The sequence below is a fragment of the Salmo salar genome, chromosome 04 (assembly GCF_965601325.2).
Source record: "Salmo salar chromosome 04, fSalSal1, whole genome shotgun sequence".
Taxonomy (NCBI): Eukaryota; Metazoa; Chordata; class Actinopteri; order Salmoniformes; family Salmonidae; genus Salmo; species Salmo salar.
The window spans coordinates 22,545,935-22,564,751 of NC_138294.1; the positions used below are offsets into that span (position 1 = coordinate 22,545,935).

At 43.1% G+C, this 18,817-nt stretch overlaps 1 protein-coding gene across 1 annotated transcript in view; it reads right to left on the minus strand.

Annotated features, from left to right (window-relative positions):
- Positions 1-69: 69 nt before the first annotated feature.
- LOC106602381 (glycine receptor subunit alpha-3) overlaps positions 70-18,817 on the minus strand; it is a 103,771-nt gene continuing 85,023 nt past the window's right edge. The window contains exons 7-9 of the mRNA XM_014194980.3: positions 12,089-12,303; positions 7,261-7,407; positions 70-3,118 (exon numbers count right to left, since the gene is read on the minus strand). Of these exons, the coding sequence (XP_014050455.1) occupies positions 2,798-3,118; positions 7,261-7,407; positions 12,089-12,303 (683 nt within the window). The 3' untranslated portion in view covers positions 70-2,797. The remainder of the gene's footprint in view (positions 3,119-7,260; positions 7,408-12,088; positions 12,304-18,817) is intronic.

The window sequence follows — 18,817 nt, forward strand, 5'->3', positions numbered from 1 at the left end:
TCTTTTTTTTTTCTCTCAAAGGACCTTTATTAGATTTATGAAAAGTATTTACAGATGTACATTATAATGGAGAAAAAAAAGCACATGTGTTCTCATCACAGCAGCAACTAAAACACAGGTCAAACACAAGTTAAAAAATAAATATATTGACATTGAATTCAGTTCATGCATCTAACATTTAATAATGCTGTCATTTTTGTACAAAATAAAGTATTTAAATAGACTTGCAATAGAAATGTACATGAAACGTATATTAATTCAGCCTTCACATTGTGTATAACTGTGTCAAATACTAATATGTAGAAGTGGTATTAAAATCTGTTGAACTATATGAAAGCTTTGTCACTTTATTAAGGAATGTGGGAGTATAGATATGTTTTTACCAAAAGTATATGGCACAGTATCTCTTCATAGATTTAATCAGTAGTTGTTTTTAAATAATGTAAAATTCTGGAATTGCCTTACCAAATATCTTTTTATATCTTTCAAAAAACATCACAACAGTCTTGGAGTACAAGAACCCGTCAACCATCTAGAAAATGGAGAGGAGATTGATATATTGCACGTTTCATAGATGTATCCATAAATATATCTTATTGTCTTCTCCATTGTGAGTCATCTTAAAATTAGGTCCGGTCTTTACACTGGAGTTTAATACTGTCTCTGTGTGTCATCAGGTTTGATCAAACACAAGAATATGATACGACTGAATCATTGCCCATTTGTCCGATATTCCGATAATTTGCCTGTTCATACAGCTCGTGTTGATAATAATTCCAGTGTATCAACATACCGTACAAAGTAAACAACCCCTCAGTTCTATAATTATTTTTTAAATATAGTTAAATAAAATGTTACTTCATCATAACAATTACAATCTATTCTAAATTCTTTCTTCATCTCTATACATGCACTTTTACCCCCCAAATTATGGAGAGTGTGAATTCCTTTCAATTAAAAGTCTTATATCCCATACATGTAACTATTCAAATATAGGTACTCTGGATACCGAACCTAGATCAGTTATAACTTAATTGTGATGGTGCTCCCCAAGGTTGTGTACTGCTACCAACACAGTTTCTGAGTGATATGCTCAGTGACACCAGAGCAATAGTAATTTGTGAGCATTTGATAGAAAAATGATAAAATAAAGATTATATTGAAAGGCAAGTTGTAAACCAGGAAGTGAAAGGCCTGATTCAGGCTGTGTGTATAGTATTATGGCTATATACTGTTAAAGTAACTGCCCAGTGAAAATCTCCCTTTTAAAAGTTCATATTCTGTTAACTAATTTCCAAATAATGTTGCTGACTCGTCCTATACTCGTATTTGTGACCAAAGCATAAATTGGAGAAAAAAAAAAACCACTTCAAAAACCCCACCTCAAACTTGTATCTCAAACAGACCGTTTAAAAAATGCTTGCCATTTCCTCATAGAACATGCCATCTCCCTGAGGAGGATGAGCTGGCCAATCAGCAGTCTAGAGGAGGATGAGCTGGCCAATCAGCAGTCTACTCGAGTTAATATTTTTATACACCCACACCATTCTGTTGTTGGGGTACGTCCACACCCTTCAAACACAGAAAACCTGCTTTTTTAACATACTTAATTAAAACATTTAGCAAAGAAAACAATTTCACTCCTTTTGTAAGAAATAATATGTCATATTTAATAGATATCTGAAAACACTCGGCAGTTACTTTAATGATATCCTCAGCCTTCCAAATTCACAGTGGGGACTCACGGTGACTACATCGGTATCAGATCTCTCTTTTTATATTCTACTTTCATGTTGTTCATTCAGTTTTTCTCAGTAGGTTACCTCTTTGGTCGATCCTGTGTTAGCTTGTGTTGAGATTCTAGGTAATTTAAGGTTGACGCATTCACATATTTGGCCCCCTGTTTGACTTGATTGTTTCGGCAGTGGTTTGTTTGACCGAGTGAACGGAACAGTGAATCATCATTTTGTGGAAATAAGGAAATGAAGGAAATGAAGGTGAGAAAAAAACATGTTAATACCGTAGTTGAGTTTGTGCTGAGTGTGGACCTGGGGAGTTGAATCACTCAACGAAGTCACAAAGAGGTTAATTACGTTTCTGTACGTGATGAGTAACACTAGGGACGGGACATTTAACCCACAATAGTGAGCTTGGAAATGTGTCAAAGTGGCAGCTTTTTATATCTGAGAATTATAACAAACATCTGATGGTTATAATAAAGATACACTATAATCTGGTGGAAAACCTACAAAGGACTTGAGTGTACTGGAAGTTCTTCCTTGTTTACCAGTGTTGTATGGAAACTGTACTGTACATAGAACATTGGCAGTAAAGCTGTAAGACACAAGTGTGGGTACAGTGTTTGGGAGGTCCTGTGTGTCTGTGTTTGTGACAGAGGGTTTGCAGAGGTGAATAAAAGCATTGCTCCTGTTTTGACTGCACATTGTGTAGGGTGGTGAAGTGGGACTCGTCCGATACTCCAAACTGGTCTCCAGTTGCATAGTGAGCACGGTGTCTGTCCTCTCTTGTTGTTGGTGGGCGATACGGACATAACTCTGCTCTGTAATTACTCAGTTCATCTCCCGAGTATAAGTAATCTCCTTAATCCTCTTTTTTAAAACCTTGGCAGGACTTTGTTTTGGAACCCCAGGTAGTTGGTGAACTGCCAAATGTTAATGTCAAACAGTTCCCACATTGTAAGGAGGGACCGGGGTCTTCTTTCCCTTGTGTCATTGTACTGTACTGTAATGTACCCTACTGTACTGTAATGTACCCTACTGTACTGTAGTGTTCTGTACTAGTCCTTGTGCACATCCTCAGCCCAGAGAATCTTGTACAGGACCCAGTAGAAAATGTTAAAAAACAGGAAGGCCAGGGGGAAACCCGCCCGCGATACCGTGTCGATCTTCTTGGCGCGGTCGATGAACAGCTTTCTCATCTCTTCGTGGCTCTTGGTGGCCGGGTCCTTCTTGGGGTGCTGGGCGGGCTGTGGCCCCGCGGTGCCCGGGGTGGTGGCGGCGTTGTTGGTGGCCTTGGGGATGGTGCCGTCCTTGACCGCCGTGCCGCCACCGCCGGTCGTGGCGGTGAAGCTGAGGCGGCTCTCCCTCACGTCGTTGTCCTACGAACAGGAAAGGCAGGAGTTAGTTAGATAGGGGTCAGAGGTGAAGGATGAATGAACTCCCCGAACGGGAATGGCTCCCCAGATGGACGACCTTGAGGTGCTCCAGAGAGGGACACTGAAATGTCATCCCTCTCCCTCCATTGATCTTGCTCTCCCTCCTCTCTTAACCATGGGGGATCACACTTGCCATAGCAACAGCAGCAGCAGCAATATGACAGGCTGACTAAGTCTCCCAGCCAAGTACACTTCAGTCTCCCTCCTGCTAACACTCCAAATAAACTTGACTTCAACTAAACTTCAGCCTTTGACTTCATGTTGAATCAATGCCTATTCTCCCTAACTCAATAAATCTATCAAAGTGCAACATGAGCATGGAGTGATTTGTGCGTCATGAGACCTTGCTTAAAACCTCTAGTCTATTATTGTTTTTATAACCCATAATGCCTCTGGTGTTATCCTAGGACACACTCCTCTCTCTTTCAAATCTAGTCATTCCTGTACCCTTTACAGTTGTCACCACTCAAGCGTCCCCCTGGCCTTTGTCCTCAAATGTAAAAACTAGGGTTGAATAAAGGGCTCAGCTCTGGAAATTCTCTTTAAAAAGCAATTGACATCATATGAATGAAGGGCTATTACCTTTGGCCAATGCACAAACAAAGCCCTGCATGTGATAGTTTTGTTTGACATGCCCAATATGGAAATTATTTAAATGGAATGAAAACAGAATCAATATGAGTTGAGCAATAATTTTTCCATGAGCGAATTCACAATGAACAACAAATGATATGTTGACATGAGGGAAGAATAGGAAAGCAGGAAATGTTTAGATATTTTCCTTGTTTCCAGGCAGAAATGCATTTGGATAGGGAAATCAAAAGAAACAGCAACACCAACTGAAAGGAACAAGGAACGGGGTGAAAACAGGGAGTGTGTGTGTGTGACAAGTTCACAACAGGCCATTATGACATTGAACACATTATGAAGAATAATGGAAGGCCATTAGTGTAATGAAGAAATTCACAGAGTCAATGAGTCACCACACCAGCATTGTGAGTCACATTATGCTTAAAGGGATACTTTGGGAATTCGGCAATCGAAGCCCTTTATCTACTTCCCAAGAGTCAGATGAACTGGATATCATTTTTATGCCTCTGCGTGTAGTTTGAAGGAAGTTGCTAACTTGCGTTAGCACAATGACTAGGCTTCTATGGTAACGCTTAGCATACTAGCTTTTACCATAGGCGTCCAGTCAGAAGTTAGCATTGGCTCGCAAAACCACCTCCAACTTCCTTCATACTGGATGCAGAGTTATAAAAATGGGATCCACAAGGTCATCTGACTCCAGGGAAGATTTAATTGCCACACATTTTTACAACACATTCTCTTTGATGAAATACTGTCAAAAAATGTATGTTTCTATGCTGCCTTTGTATAGTTCTCATACTTAGGTGTGAAAATCAATATGAATATGGAGAGAACACAGACAACGACAAACAGCAGAGGAACAGTACACAACTACAAGAAACACAAATACACAAACTTATGACCAGATGGAGTGTGGGGTTTTTATAGCTGGGTTCTAATGTTCTTTACCCTGTCAGAGGAATTGTAGATGTGGCCCATAGATCCATACATGGGCATATCGTTGTTTCTCAAACCATTAAAGCGTCTCAATGACTCAGCCAGCTCATTGGAATCAATGGAGTGATCCTCATCACCATTCTTTCATCACAGGAGAAGCATGCAAACAGAAACAGAAACAAACAAAGTACTAAAATGATGATGAGAATCATGCAATATAGTGGAATTCACCGTGGATATGCCTGAAACGCCGTCGATATGCATGAAACGCCGTGGATATGCCTGAGACGCCGTGGATATGCCTGAGACGCCGTGGATATGCCTGAGACGCCGTGGATATGCCTGAGACGCCTGTGGATATGCCTGAAACGCCTGTGGATATGCCTGAAACGCCTGTGGATATGCCTGAACGCCTGTGGATATGCCTGAAACGCCTGTGGATATGCCTGAAACGCCTGTGGATATGCCTGAAACGCCTGTCGATATGCCTGAAACGCCGTCGATATGCATGAAACGCCGTGGCTATGCCTGAAACCCTGTGGCTATGCCTGAAACCCTGTGGCTATGCCTGAAACCCTGTGGCTATGCCTGAAACCCTGTGGCTATGCCTGAAACCCTGTGGCTATGCCTGAAACCCTGTGGATATGCCTGAAACCCTGTGGCTATGCCTGAAACCCTGTGGCTATGCCTGAAACCATGTGGATATGCCAGAAACACATGAAAATAAACAAGAACATCAAACAAGAAGGTGAATCAAAACTAAAGTTGTGCCATGCTTTAAGAAACTGGGCGAGGTGAAATTGAACATAACATCATTTTTGTGTTGGTATTTGACTTCTAGACAAGTTCATTACCTCAAGTTAGTTATTGAAAGGCTGAGCCCTGCATGTTTGAATTGACAATGACCCCTATCCACTTAGTGACTTTTTTCTCCTCTTGGTTACAGGCAGTGTTCATTCATCTATCTCAATTTCCCTCCATCGCTTTGATATTATTGGCCTGAGTATTCCCTTGGTAAAATCCACACAGTATAAAGCAAATGGACTCTTCCCCTGGTACAGAGAGAGGCAGTCTTTTTTTGAATGTCTCCATTTTATATTAATGGATGAGGGATAGGAAGAAACACAGACATCAGCCAAATGTTCAGACAGTGACCCGTTCTGTCCTTCAGGAAGCTTTGTAGTAAACACGTCGAAGTAAACATTGGAAGTTTTATCCTTGGTGCACGACAGGTTGGTGTAGTAACAGTATATGGCCACATGGGGGCAGTGTTGACTCAAAGATGGATGGTAGAACATTGCACCTGTTGGGGAAGTTGCTTTGCTGTTGTGCCTCAACTTTTTCTTTGTGTCAAACAAGGCCATGTTGTTTTGCCTAGTCCGAATACAAAGATTATGCTAACTTTCTATAGTCTACTTTCATGAGTAAGAATTTGTTCGCAACTGAATTGCCTGGATAAATAGCTTCAATAACCTAAATAAGCAAGCCTTTTGACCATAGAGACATGATTTATCTGACCCAGGCCCAGAGTCCAAGCTAGGGTCCGATTTAGTGACAGACAGCGTATAATTGGACTTTTCCGTCTTAATCTTTTAAAATGTCCAAAAGGCCAGAAACCCAATTAACCACAGAGTCAAGGCCACTAAGCCGCCCCGACATCCGTCAAGTCACATTTTTGGCCAACTAATTCCCAGAGCTCCTCTGTCAACCTGCTCTTTTGACATTTTTCAACATCCTCAGACAGTCTTCAGACAACATTTCATGTTACACTGCTTGTTTCATGGACTTTGACACAACTAGTTGTGGTTTGCTACAGTGCTACAAGCTCTTTACATTAGCAATCCAATATGATACAATCTGTGGTATAAACTCTCAACGTATACACTAAGTGGACAGAACATTAAGAACACCTGCTCTTTCCATGACAGACTGACCAGGTGAATCCAGGTGAAAGCTATGATTCCTTATTTTATGTCACTTGTTAATTCCACTTCAATCAGCCGTAGATGAAGGGGAGGAGACAGATTTTTATTTAAGTGACTTTGAACAGGGTATGGTAGTAGGTGCCAAGTGCAATGGTTTGTGTCAAGAAATGCAACCCTGCTGGGTTTTTCACACTCAACAGTTTCCCGTGTGTATCAAGAATGGTCCACCACCCAAAGGACATCCAGCCAATTTGCACAACTGTGGGAAGCATTGAAGTCAACATGGGCCAGATCCCTGTATAACGCTTTTGGCACCTTGTAGAGTCACGACGAATTGAGGCTGTTCTGAGGGCAAAAGGGGAAGGTGTTCCAAATGTCTGGTATACTCAGTGCACATGTACTGTATGTTTGAGAAGGATATGTCTGAAGGATAGAATTGCTTGTTTCATTATTTGTTAGGTGCTAAAGCATTGAGATATGAGTTATTCATTAGTGCTATGTGACCCCTTACTTCAGCATCAGAGCTCCTTAAGGAACCCCACCATAACGGCAATATGCAGTCATTGTTGCACGGAGTTGTTTGTTCACGCTCTGATTCGAGGAACTTGTTCTAGATTGCTCTGTAAACATTACCTTCTTCTTCGTTCTCCGCGGCCGGAGTCTTAAGAGTTCCTTGTGTTGCCTGGAGACAAAGTTGACGGCGGCGTACTCGAGCAGAGCGGAGAACACGAAGAGCAGACACACCGCCATCCAGATGTCGATGGCCTTCACATAGGATACCTACAACACCAGAGAGACAAAGTCACAGTCACACAGTCAGAGAGCAGAGACAAAGGAGTTGAGAGAATGAATAGTCTGACATTGTCTGGCAGAATTTCATAGAATTTCAACTGTCTGGCCAAGTTTGCAGCTTGTTTTATGTTTTCATTTCACAGAGATTGGATTGATGCTGTTACATAATCTGGAGTATGTTAGGAGTGTATGAGAATACATAATACATGTACAGTGAGGGATAAAAGTATTTGATCCCCTGCTGATTTTGTACATTTGCCCACTGACAAAGAAATGATCAGTCTATAATTTTAATGGTAGGTTTATTTGAACAGTGAGAGACAGAATAACAATAAAAAAATCCAGAAAAACACATGTCAAAAATGTTATAAATTGATTTGCATTTTAATGAGGGACATAAGTATTTGACCCCCTCTCAATCAGAAAGAGTTCTGGCTCCCAGGTGTCTTTTATACAGGTAACGAGCTGAGATTAGGAGCACACTCTTAAAGGGAGTGCTCCTAATCTCAGTTTGTTACCTGTATAAAAGACACCTGTCCACAGAAGCAATCAATCAGATTCCAAATTCTCCACCATGGCCAAGACCAAAGAGCTCTCCAAGGATGTCAGGGACAAGATTGTAGACCTACACAAGGCTGGAATGGGCTACAAGACCATCGACAAGCAGCTTGGTGAGAAGGTGACAACAGTTGGTGTGATTCGCAAATTGAAGAAACACATAAGAACTGTCAATCTCCCTCGGCCTGGGGCTCCATGCAAGATCTCACCTCATGGAGTTGCAATGATCCTGAGAACGGTGAGGAATCAGCCCAGAACTACACGGGAGGATCTTGTCAATGATCTCAAGGCAGCTGGGACCATAGTCACCAAGAAAACAATTGGTAACACATTACGCCGTGAAGGACTGAAATCCCCCAGCGCCCGCAAGGTCCCCCTGCTCAAGAAAGCACATATACATGCCCGTCTAAAGTTTGCCAATGAACATCTGAATGATTCAGAGGACAACTGGGTGAAAGTGTTTTGGTCAGATGAGACGAAAATGGAGCTCTTTGGCATCAACTCAACTCGCCGTGTTTGGAGGAGGAGGAATGCTGCCTATGACCCCAAGAACACCATCCCCACCGTCAAACATGGAGGTGAAAACATTATGCTTTGGGGGTGTTTTTCTGCTAAGGGGACAGGACAACTTCACAGCATCAAAGGGACAATGGACAGGGCCATGTACCATCAAATCTTGGGTGAGAACCTCCTTCCCTCGCCAGGGCATTGAAAATGGGTCGTGGATGGGTATTCCAGCATGACAATGACCCAAAACACACGGCCAAGGCAACAAAGGAGTGGCTCAAGAAGAAGCACATTAAGGTCCTGGAGTGGCCTAGCCAGTCTACAGACCTTAATCCCATAGAAAATCTGTGGAGGGAGCTGAAAGTTCGAGTTGCCAAACGTCAGCCTCGAAACCTTCATGACTTGGAGAAGATCTGCAAAGAGGAGTGGGACAAAATCCCTCCTGAGATGTGTGCAAACCTGGTGTCCAACTACAAGAAACGTCTGACCTCTGTGATTGCCAACAAGGGTTTTGCCACCAAGTACTAAGTCATGTTTTGCAGAGGGGTCAAATATTTATTTCCCTCAATAAAATGCAAATCATTTTATAATATTTTTGACATGTGTTTTTCTGGATTTTTTTGTTGTTATTCTGTTTCTCACTGTTCAAATACACCTACCATTAAAATTATAGACTGATCATTTCTTTGTCAGTGGGCAAACGTAGAAAATCAGCAGGAGATCAAATACTTTTTTCCCTCACTGTATATATCAAATATGTGTCAGAGTATTTAGCTGGTTTTATCTTGATACTGCCTATACTATTTGCCACTGTATATGTAAGGTTTTAAAGGCACAAAAACTATATTTGTCTGTGTTTTATATATATTTCCACACTATTAGGTTGGAATAATGCTGTGAAATTGTGAAAATTATGATAATACCCCTTTAGTGTAAGAGCAGTTTGAAAAGACCACCTGGAATTTCAGCCTGTTTTGATGGGATGGAGTTTTGGCATCCCTGGTGATATCACCAGGCGGTAAATTAGTTAATAGACCAATAAGAAAGAGAGTTCAAAGCCTCTCTGCCAATAACAGTTAGTTTTCAGTTTTCCCCTCCCCACTCAGACCACTCCCAGACAGTCCTAGCTAAATTCTTGCTTGAGAAATTGCTCTTTGCTAAGAAGCTATTCTTTTAATTGTTACCCAGAAATGATTTGATATTGTAGGTAACAGCTGCATTGGACCTTTAATACACTGCTCAAAAAAATAAAGGGAACACTAAAATAACACATCCTAGATCTGAATGAATGAAATAATCTTATTAAATACTTTTTTCTTTACATAGTTGAATGTGCTGACAAAATCACACAAAAATAATCAATGGAAATCCAATTTATCAACCCATGGAGGTCTGGATTTGGAGTCACACTCAAAATTAAAGTGGAAAACCACACTACAGGCTGATCCAACTTTGATGTAATGTCCTTAAAACAAGTCAAAATGAGGCTCAGTAGTGTGTGTGGCCTCCACGTGCCTGTATGACCTCCCTACAACGCCTGGGCATGCTCCTGATGAGGTGGCGGATGGTCTCCTGAGGGATCTTCTCCCAGACCTGGACTAAAGCATCCGCCAACTCCTGGACAGTCTGTGGTGCAACGAGGCGTTGGTGGATGGAGCGAGACATGATGTCCCAGATGTGCTCAATTGGATTCAGGTCTGGGGAACGGGCGGGCCAGTCCATAGCATCAATGCCTTCCTCTTGCAGGAACTGCTGACACACTCTAGCCACATGAGGTCTAGCATTGTCTTGCATTAGGAGGAACCCAGGGCCAACCGCACCAGCATATGGTCTCACAATGGGTCTGAGGATCTCATCTCGGTACCTAATGGCAGGCAGGCTACCTCTGGCGAGCACATGGAGGGCTGTGCGGCCCCCCAAACAAATGCCACCCCACACCATGACTGACCCACCGCCAAACCGGTCATGCTGGAGGATGTTGCAGGCAGCAGAACGTTCTCCACGGCGTCTCCAGACTCTGTCACGTGTGCTCAGTGTGAACCTGCTTTCATCTGTGAAGGGCACAGGGCGCCAGTGGCGAATTTGCCAATCTTGGTGTTCTCTGGCAAATGCCAAATGTCCTGCACGGTGTTGGGCTGTAAGCACAACCCCCACCTGTGGACGTCGGGCCCTCATGCCACCCTCACGGAGTCTGTTTCTGACCGTTTGAGCAGACATGCACATTTGTGGCCTGCTGGAGGTCATTTTGCAGGGCTCTGGCAGTGCTCCTCCTGCTCCTCCTTGCACAAAGGCGGAGGTAGCAGTCCTGCTGCTGGGTTGTTGCCATCCTACGGCCTCCTCCACGTCTCCTGATGTACTGGCCTGTCTCCTGGTAGCGCCTCCATGCTCTGGACACTACGCTGACAGACACAGCAAACCTTCTTGCCACAGCTCGCATTGATGTGCCATCCTGGATGAGCTGCACTACCTGAGCCACTTGTGTGGGTTGTAGACTCCATCTCATGCTACCACTAGAGTGAAAGCACCGCCAGCATTCAAAAGTGACCAAAACATCAGCCAGGAAGCATAGGAACTGAGAAGTGGTCTGTGGTCCCCACCTGCAGAACCACTCCTTTATTGGGGGTGTCTTGCTAATTGCCTATAATTTCCAGCTGTTGTCTATTCCATTTGCACAACAGCATGTGAAATTTATTGTCAATCAGTGTTGCTTCCTAAGTGGACAGTTTGATTTCACAGAAGTGTGATTGACTTGGAGCTACATTGTGTTGTTTAAGTGTTCCCTTCATTTTTTTGAGCAGTGTATTTAGCCTGTCATGATGTTACGGTTTTATTTTTCAAGGAAATCGATATGCAATCACTTATATCATGACGAAGTAAAAACGTCTTCTTGATGAATGCTTAATTAAGTTACGTAACAGAACATTCCATATACTATACTGCATTATTCTTTAACGCATACAGAACACTAAATACTACTCAAGGGTAAAAGGACAAGTTAGGTATTTTTTTATTTAGATATATTTTAAATTTGACCTTGACAGTAGTGTATGACCCGGGAGAAAATTGTATCCTCGGTTTTACAGTAAGTCTAAAAATACTGAACTTGTCATTTAACAAGTAAGTGCCAGTATTTTGTTCTTCTACATGGGTGAATCCCAAACATATATGCACAGGCCCTTTGGGATGAGATGTATTAAACCGTACTGAGATGCTCCATAGACAGAAATTATCTGAACACTAGCAGGGTCATTTACTGTACATTTCTCAGAACATCGCTTATATATATAAAATGTCTTAATGGATCTCTCTCTTTAGGTAACTCTTTATACAGTCTATTTGAGATCATTTAGGTGTAAAAAGAGTGTATAAACGATGCAACACATTCAATCTTGTAAGATCTCTGCAATACTGCCCACTGCAAGGCTCTGTTAAGCAAACAGAAAAAGTCACCCTGTACCTAGACCATAAATCAACAACGGACAGTCAGTCCAGAAGGGACACCTTTTTGGGCGAGCACAGTGGTGACACACACAACACACTCTCCTGCCAACCCCACACACCCGCACCCCCACTCAGACTCTCACACACTCTGCACCCGACCCACCTTAGGTAGAGACGTTCTAGAACCGGAGCTCTGGGTGGTCATGGTGAGCACGGTGGTGATGCCCAGTGCCACCCTAGCGGGCGCGGCGTCCATGTTGATCCAGAAGGAGACCCAGGAGAGGATGACGATGAGGAGAGAGGGGATGTACATCTGGATCAGGTAGTAACCCATCTGTCTCTCCAGGTGGAAACGCACCTCGATGCACGTGAACTTCCCTGTGGCAGGAGGGAGAGCGAGGAGAGGAGAGAGACTGAGACAAGTGCCTATGTTTTCTTTGATTCGTATTAAAGTCTGCCTGAATAACATACTTGGAAATGTACAGTGAAAATGTATAGGAAAGATGAGGCATACTTCTTTGGAGACTATTAGGTTTCTCTGTAGACCATATCTTACGAACGTCAGCATTCCTCCTCTCATACACACCATATACTGTACATGTAAACAAACCCACACACAAACTGTACAACGTGGCTTCTCAGAAAATCTAAATTCTAGCAACTCAAATAATATGCAAAAGACTGTGCTGTGGAGGAGTTTAAATCAATCTCCATGTTGTCGGTCCATGCAGCTGTGGTTATCTTGATCATCAAAGCTCAGTGTATGGGCCTCAGATGAAAATGCCAGTAATGCTATCTGCCTTTGATGCGTCAACGTTTGTCAGATCTCTCCACCATCACACACACCCAACCCTCAGTTCATAGGTTACCAGTACCACACTCAATAGGAAGTGGAGCGATGAAACAGACGCCAGGCTACAAGACTGTTTTTCTAGCATACAGACTGGGATATGTTCCTGGATCCAATAGCATTGAGGAGATTACCACATCAGTCACGGGTTTAATCAATAAGTGCATAGACGACGTCCCCACAGTTGTATTATTTTTTTATTTTTATTTAACCAGGTAGGCTAGTTGAGAACAAGTTCTCATTTACAACTGCGACCTGGCCAAGAGAAAGAAAAGCAGTGCGACACAAACAACAACACAGAGTTAAACATGGAATAAACAAACATACAGTCAATAACACAATAGAAAAAGTCTATATACAGTGTGTGCAAATGAGATAAGGGAGGTAAGGCAATAAATAGGCCATAGTGGCAAAATAATTACAATTTAGCAATTAAACACTAGACTGATAGATGTGCAGAAGATGAATGTGCAAGCAGAGATACTGGGGTGCAAAGGAGCAAAAATAAATAAATAAATAACAGTATGGGGATGAGGTAGTTGGATGGGCTATTTACAGATGGGCTATGTACAGGTGCAGTGATCTGTGAGCTGCTCTGACAGCTGGTGCTTAAAGTTAGTGAGGGAGATATGAGTCTCCAGCTTCAGTGATTTTTGCAATTCGTTCCAGTCATTGGCAGCAGAGAACTGGAAGGAAAGGCGGCCAAAGAGGAATTGGCTTCGGGGGTGACCAGTGAAATATACCTGCTGGAGCGCGTGCTACTGTGCTGCTATGGTGACCAGAAGGTATACAAAAAAGACTAGAGCTACCGCTTACAAGGAACGGGACACGGACATGGCCCAGACAAGAAAGCCTGCTACAAGCTCTGACGAGACATCAAACATGAAAAAGGACAATATAGGAGGAAGGTGAAATCCTATTACACCGGCTCTGATGCTAGTCGTATGTGGCAAGGCCTGCAGATCATAACAGATTAGAAAGGGAAACCCAACTATGAGTTGTCCAGTGATGCAGAACTCCCAAACGTACTAAATCCCTTTTATGCTCGCTTCGAAGAATACAACACTGAGTTTTGCGTGAAAGCCCCTGTTGTTCCAGATGACTGTGTGATCTCGCTCTTGGTGGCCGATGTGAATAAAAGTTTGAAACAGGTAAACACTCGCAAGGCCGCCGGGCCAGATGGAATACCAGGGTGCGTTCTCAAAGCATGCGAAGACCAGCTGGCAAGTGTCTTCATTGACATTCTCAATCTCTCCTTGTCCCAGTCTGTAATTATGCTTGAAAGGCTGGTCATAACACAAATCAACACCATCATCCCAGATACCTTACCCACTCCACTTCCTGACAGTCCGTCCCCAGGTGGTGAGGGTAGGCAACAACACCACTCCACGCTGACCCCCAATGCCATTATCAAGTTTGTTGACTACACAATGGCGGTAGACCTGATCACTGACGGCAATGAGACAGCCTACAGGGAGGAGGTCAGAGACTTAGAAGTGTGGTGCCGGGACAACAATCTCTCCCTCAACATCAGTAAGACCAAGGAGCTAATCGTGGACTACAGGAGAACTGGAGAAAGAGGGGAGAGCACGCCCCCATCAACATCAACAGGGTTTTTGTGGAGCAGGTCAAGAGCTTCAAGTTCCTTGGCGTCCACATCACTTAGGACTTAACATGGTCCACACACACCTGCACATTCGTTAAGAGGGGACGACAGCACCTCTTCCACATCAGGAGGCTATAAGGAATACAGCTGCTCCATCAAGAGCATCTTGACAGGCTGCATCACCGCTCGGTATGGCAATAGCCCCACCCTCGATCGCATGGCGCTAACGTGGGTGGTACGGACAGCCCAATACATCACTGGGGTCGAGCTCCCTGCCATCCAAGACTTTTGTATCAAGCGGTGTCAGAGGAAGGACCGAAATATTTCCAAAGACTCCAGCCACCCAAGCCATAGACTATTCACTCTGCTACCTCTGATACCGGAGCATCGTCTCTTGGACCAACAGGCTCAGAGACAGCTTCTACCCTCAAGCCAAAAGACTGCTAAATAGCCATAGAAATGCTAAATACCTCATTAAATGGTTACCCGGACTATCTTGCACTGACTCTATGCACACTCACAAGACTATACATACACACTACTGTAAATAAACATTCACTCACACACACGTTACACTGACTGACACACACACACACACACACACACACACACACACACACACACACACACACACACACACACACACACACACACACACACACACACACACACACACACGGTGTTGCTACTCTATTCTTTTTTTACTTGTATTATCATCCTTCCTGATGCCTAGTCACTTTACCCTGCCTCCATGTACATATCTAGCTCAAATACCTTGTTATTATCTATCCTGATGCCTAGTCACTTTACCCTGCCTCCATGTACATATCTACCTCAAATACCTTATTATTATCTATCCTGATGTCTAGTCACTTTACCCTGCCTCCATGTACATATCTACCTCAAATACCTTATTATTATCTATCCTGATGCCTGGTCACTTTACCCTGCCTCCATGTACATATCAACCTCTAATACCTTATTATTATCTATCCTGATGTCTAGTCACTTTACCCTGCCTCCATGTACATATCTACCTCTAATACCTTATTATTATTCATCCTGATGCCTAGTCATTTACCCTGCCTCCAATACCTCGTACCTCTGCAGATTGATCTGGTACTGGTCCTCCCTGTATATAGCTTCATTCTTGTGTATTTTAATACTTTTGCATTATAATTTATGTATTCGGCACATGTGACAAATCATTTGACAGGATACATGGACACTCTTACTGACAGTTGTGGCTGCTTGGCGTGATGTATTGTTGTCTCTACCTTCTTGCCCTTTGTGCTGTTGTCTGTGCCCAATGATGTTTGTACCATGTCTTGTGCTGCTACCATGCTGGGCAGCTGTCATGTTGTGTTGCTACCATGTTGTGTTGCTACCATGCTAGGTTGTTGTCTCTTTATATAGTGTTGTCTCTCTCGTCGTGATGTGTGTTTTGTCCTATATTTTAATTAGTATTTTTAAGGCCTCCCGTCCCCACAGGAGGCCTTTTGGTAGGCTGTCATTGTAAATAAGAATTTGTTCTTAACTGACTTGCCTAGTTAAATAAAGGTTAAAAAATAAATAAAATACGAGGTGAGTGGTCACTTTGCCCAAAGCATGCCCCTGGCCTGTACTCCTACATATGTGATCAGCACATGCACCCAGTGCACTCTAGTAAACATGTGTACCCAACACACAAATACTCTCAATTCACTAAAATGTATGTATACCCAATGGACTGAAATAAACATATGAACCTAATGCACCGAAATGAATGTATAGAGTCAATGGACTGGAATGAAGCCATTATTTCTGTAAAGTAAACCTCTGGACATTTGAGATAAGGTATTGCAAAGGATTCCGCCAGCCTCAATATTTCCCTTGAGAATAAATCCCTCTATAATAGTTGCTTCTAAAGAATGAAGTCAGTGGGGTTAGTGAGCAATACAATGCAACGACCCACACAACTTTGAAGAAATGCCTTCCCTACTGTAGTGTTTGTTTACTGTAGCCTAACAGACAAGGGTGTCATGCACCCCAAAAATCTGACTGGGCACAAAGTACATTGGATGGCTGGTTGCTGATCTGGAGGGGGACAAGGTCCCTAAGTCTGTGAGTTGGTGAATTTTGCAAAAAAACCATCATGAAAACAGCGTTTTCCTGCAATTTACAGCCACACTCATTATACTTAAAGGGATACTTTGGGATTTTAGCAATGAGTCAGCTCAAGACGTATTCTTAATCTACTTTCTCAGTGTCAGATGAACTCATGGATGCCATTTTTATGTCTCGGCATCCAGTAGGAAGGTAGTTTTAAGAGCCAATGCTAACTAGCATTAGCGCAATGAATGGAAGTCTATGGTATCTACTAGCATGCTAGCAGTTACCATAGACTTCGTCATTGGGTTAACACTGCACTCAAAGACATAAAAATGGTATCTACGAGTTAATCTGACTCTGGAGAAGTAGGTAAAGATATCTAAGCATACCTCTTGAGCTGTCTGTATCCTACTGACTACTGTTTCATTTTTATTTTGTATTAACTAAATATGCTTCGCTACATCTCTGCTAAAATCTGGGTAAAATATTGAAATGAATGTGAGTCTTATTCAGTACATTTAGTAACGGCTTGCTTTTCTAAAGTCTAACAACCTTGTCAGCAGGCATGCCAGCTAAGATAGTTAGACAAGCTAGCTACTCTAATTTGATTGATAGCCTGAAATGGATTCTTGATCGCTAGTTATGAGGTTGGGAGATTGGGAACCAATCGGGGCTAGCTGAAGCCAACTTAAAAAAAATTGCTAGGTGGCTGGTAGTATTACAGAGAAACAACAACAACAAAATTCTACAAAACCTTATGTGCATATTTTGTATTTATTTAAACAGGACACATCTGAGGGGGCACGTGCCCCTGTGCCCCATATGGGCATGACACCTCTGCTAACAGTCACACAGCAATGTACTTGAAGCTCTTTGAACAAAGTCACTCTGCTCTCTTTGAAAAGAGGGAGTCTCAAAGCATAGAGATTTGAAAGAGAGAGGAGGAGAGGAGGTGTGTGAGGCCTCTGCTGCAGCTGTCTGTTTCATTGCCCTCTGCCGCGGAGGCTTCAAAACATATTTGAACAGTGGCTGTCTCTCCTGAAAGACAGAGAGTGAGCACTCTCGGAGTCTCTGTCTGTTTGTGCACCGTACCCGGGAGAGCAGCGCAGAGTTAGAATCCACAATCAGCAAACACACAGAGGCAGACACACACACACACACACACATACTGTATAACTACACATACACACCAGAGGAGGCTGGGTGGAGGAGCTATTGGAGGATGGACTCTTTGTAATTGCTGGAATTGGATAAATGGAACAGAGTCAAATATGTGGTTTCCATAGGTTTAATACCGTTCCATATATTCCATTCCAGCTATTACAATGAGCCCTTCCTCCTATAGCTCCTCCCACCAGCCTCTTCTAACACACACACACACACACACTTTCCTGAGCCCTGCAGGCTGACCTGACCAGAGGCTCCAGCAGAGGCTCCAGCACCTCCAGAGACTAACTGAAGAGGAGGACGGGGAGGTGTGTGTGTTTGTCTGTGTTTGCAGCCTGGTCTCATAGACTAGACGTAACATAGCAAATGTAAATATTGGACACCCAAATTAGTATGATATGTTATGTTTGGTATGGTTACACAACACAGATGGTTATTTAAGGAAGAAATGAAAGTCAGGTGGTTGGTCGGGGTGGATGAGTGGGTGTATAACACAAATGTCTAGCAACCCAAAGGTTGCAAGTTTAAATCTCATCACAGATGACTTTAGCATTTGAGTTACTTTGTAACTACTTTGCATGTTAGCTAACTCTTCCCCTAACCTTAACCCTTCCCCTAACCCAACTCCTAAACTTAACACTAACCTTAACTCTAACCCCTAACTCCTAGCCTGGCTAACGTTAGCCAGCTAGCCAGAATTCGCAACATATCGTAGGTTTTGCAGATTCGTAACATATAGTACGTTTTGCAAATTTGGGACATATAATACGAAATTGCTGTTCCTGTACCCAAGAAGGCAAAGGTAACTGAACTGAATGACTATCATTTCGTAGCACTCACTTCTGTCATCATGAAGTTCTTTGAGAGACTAGTCAAGGATCATATCACCTCCACCTTACCTGTCACCCTAGACCAGAGGTGGTCAAACTTTTTGGCTCGAGGGCCACATCGGTCTTTTGAAATTCAACGGAGGGCTGCATTTTTTGGGGGATCAATTGTTTGTTAAAATCAATTTGTGGGGGCCTCCCGAGTGGCGCAGCGGTCTAAGGCACTGAATCGCAGTGCTTGAGGCTTCACTACATACCTGGGTTCGATCCCAGGCTGTGTCACAGCTGGCTGTGACTGGGAGACCCACGAGGCGGTGCACAATTGGCCCAGCGTCGTCCGGATTAGGAGAG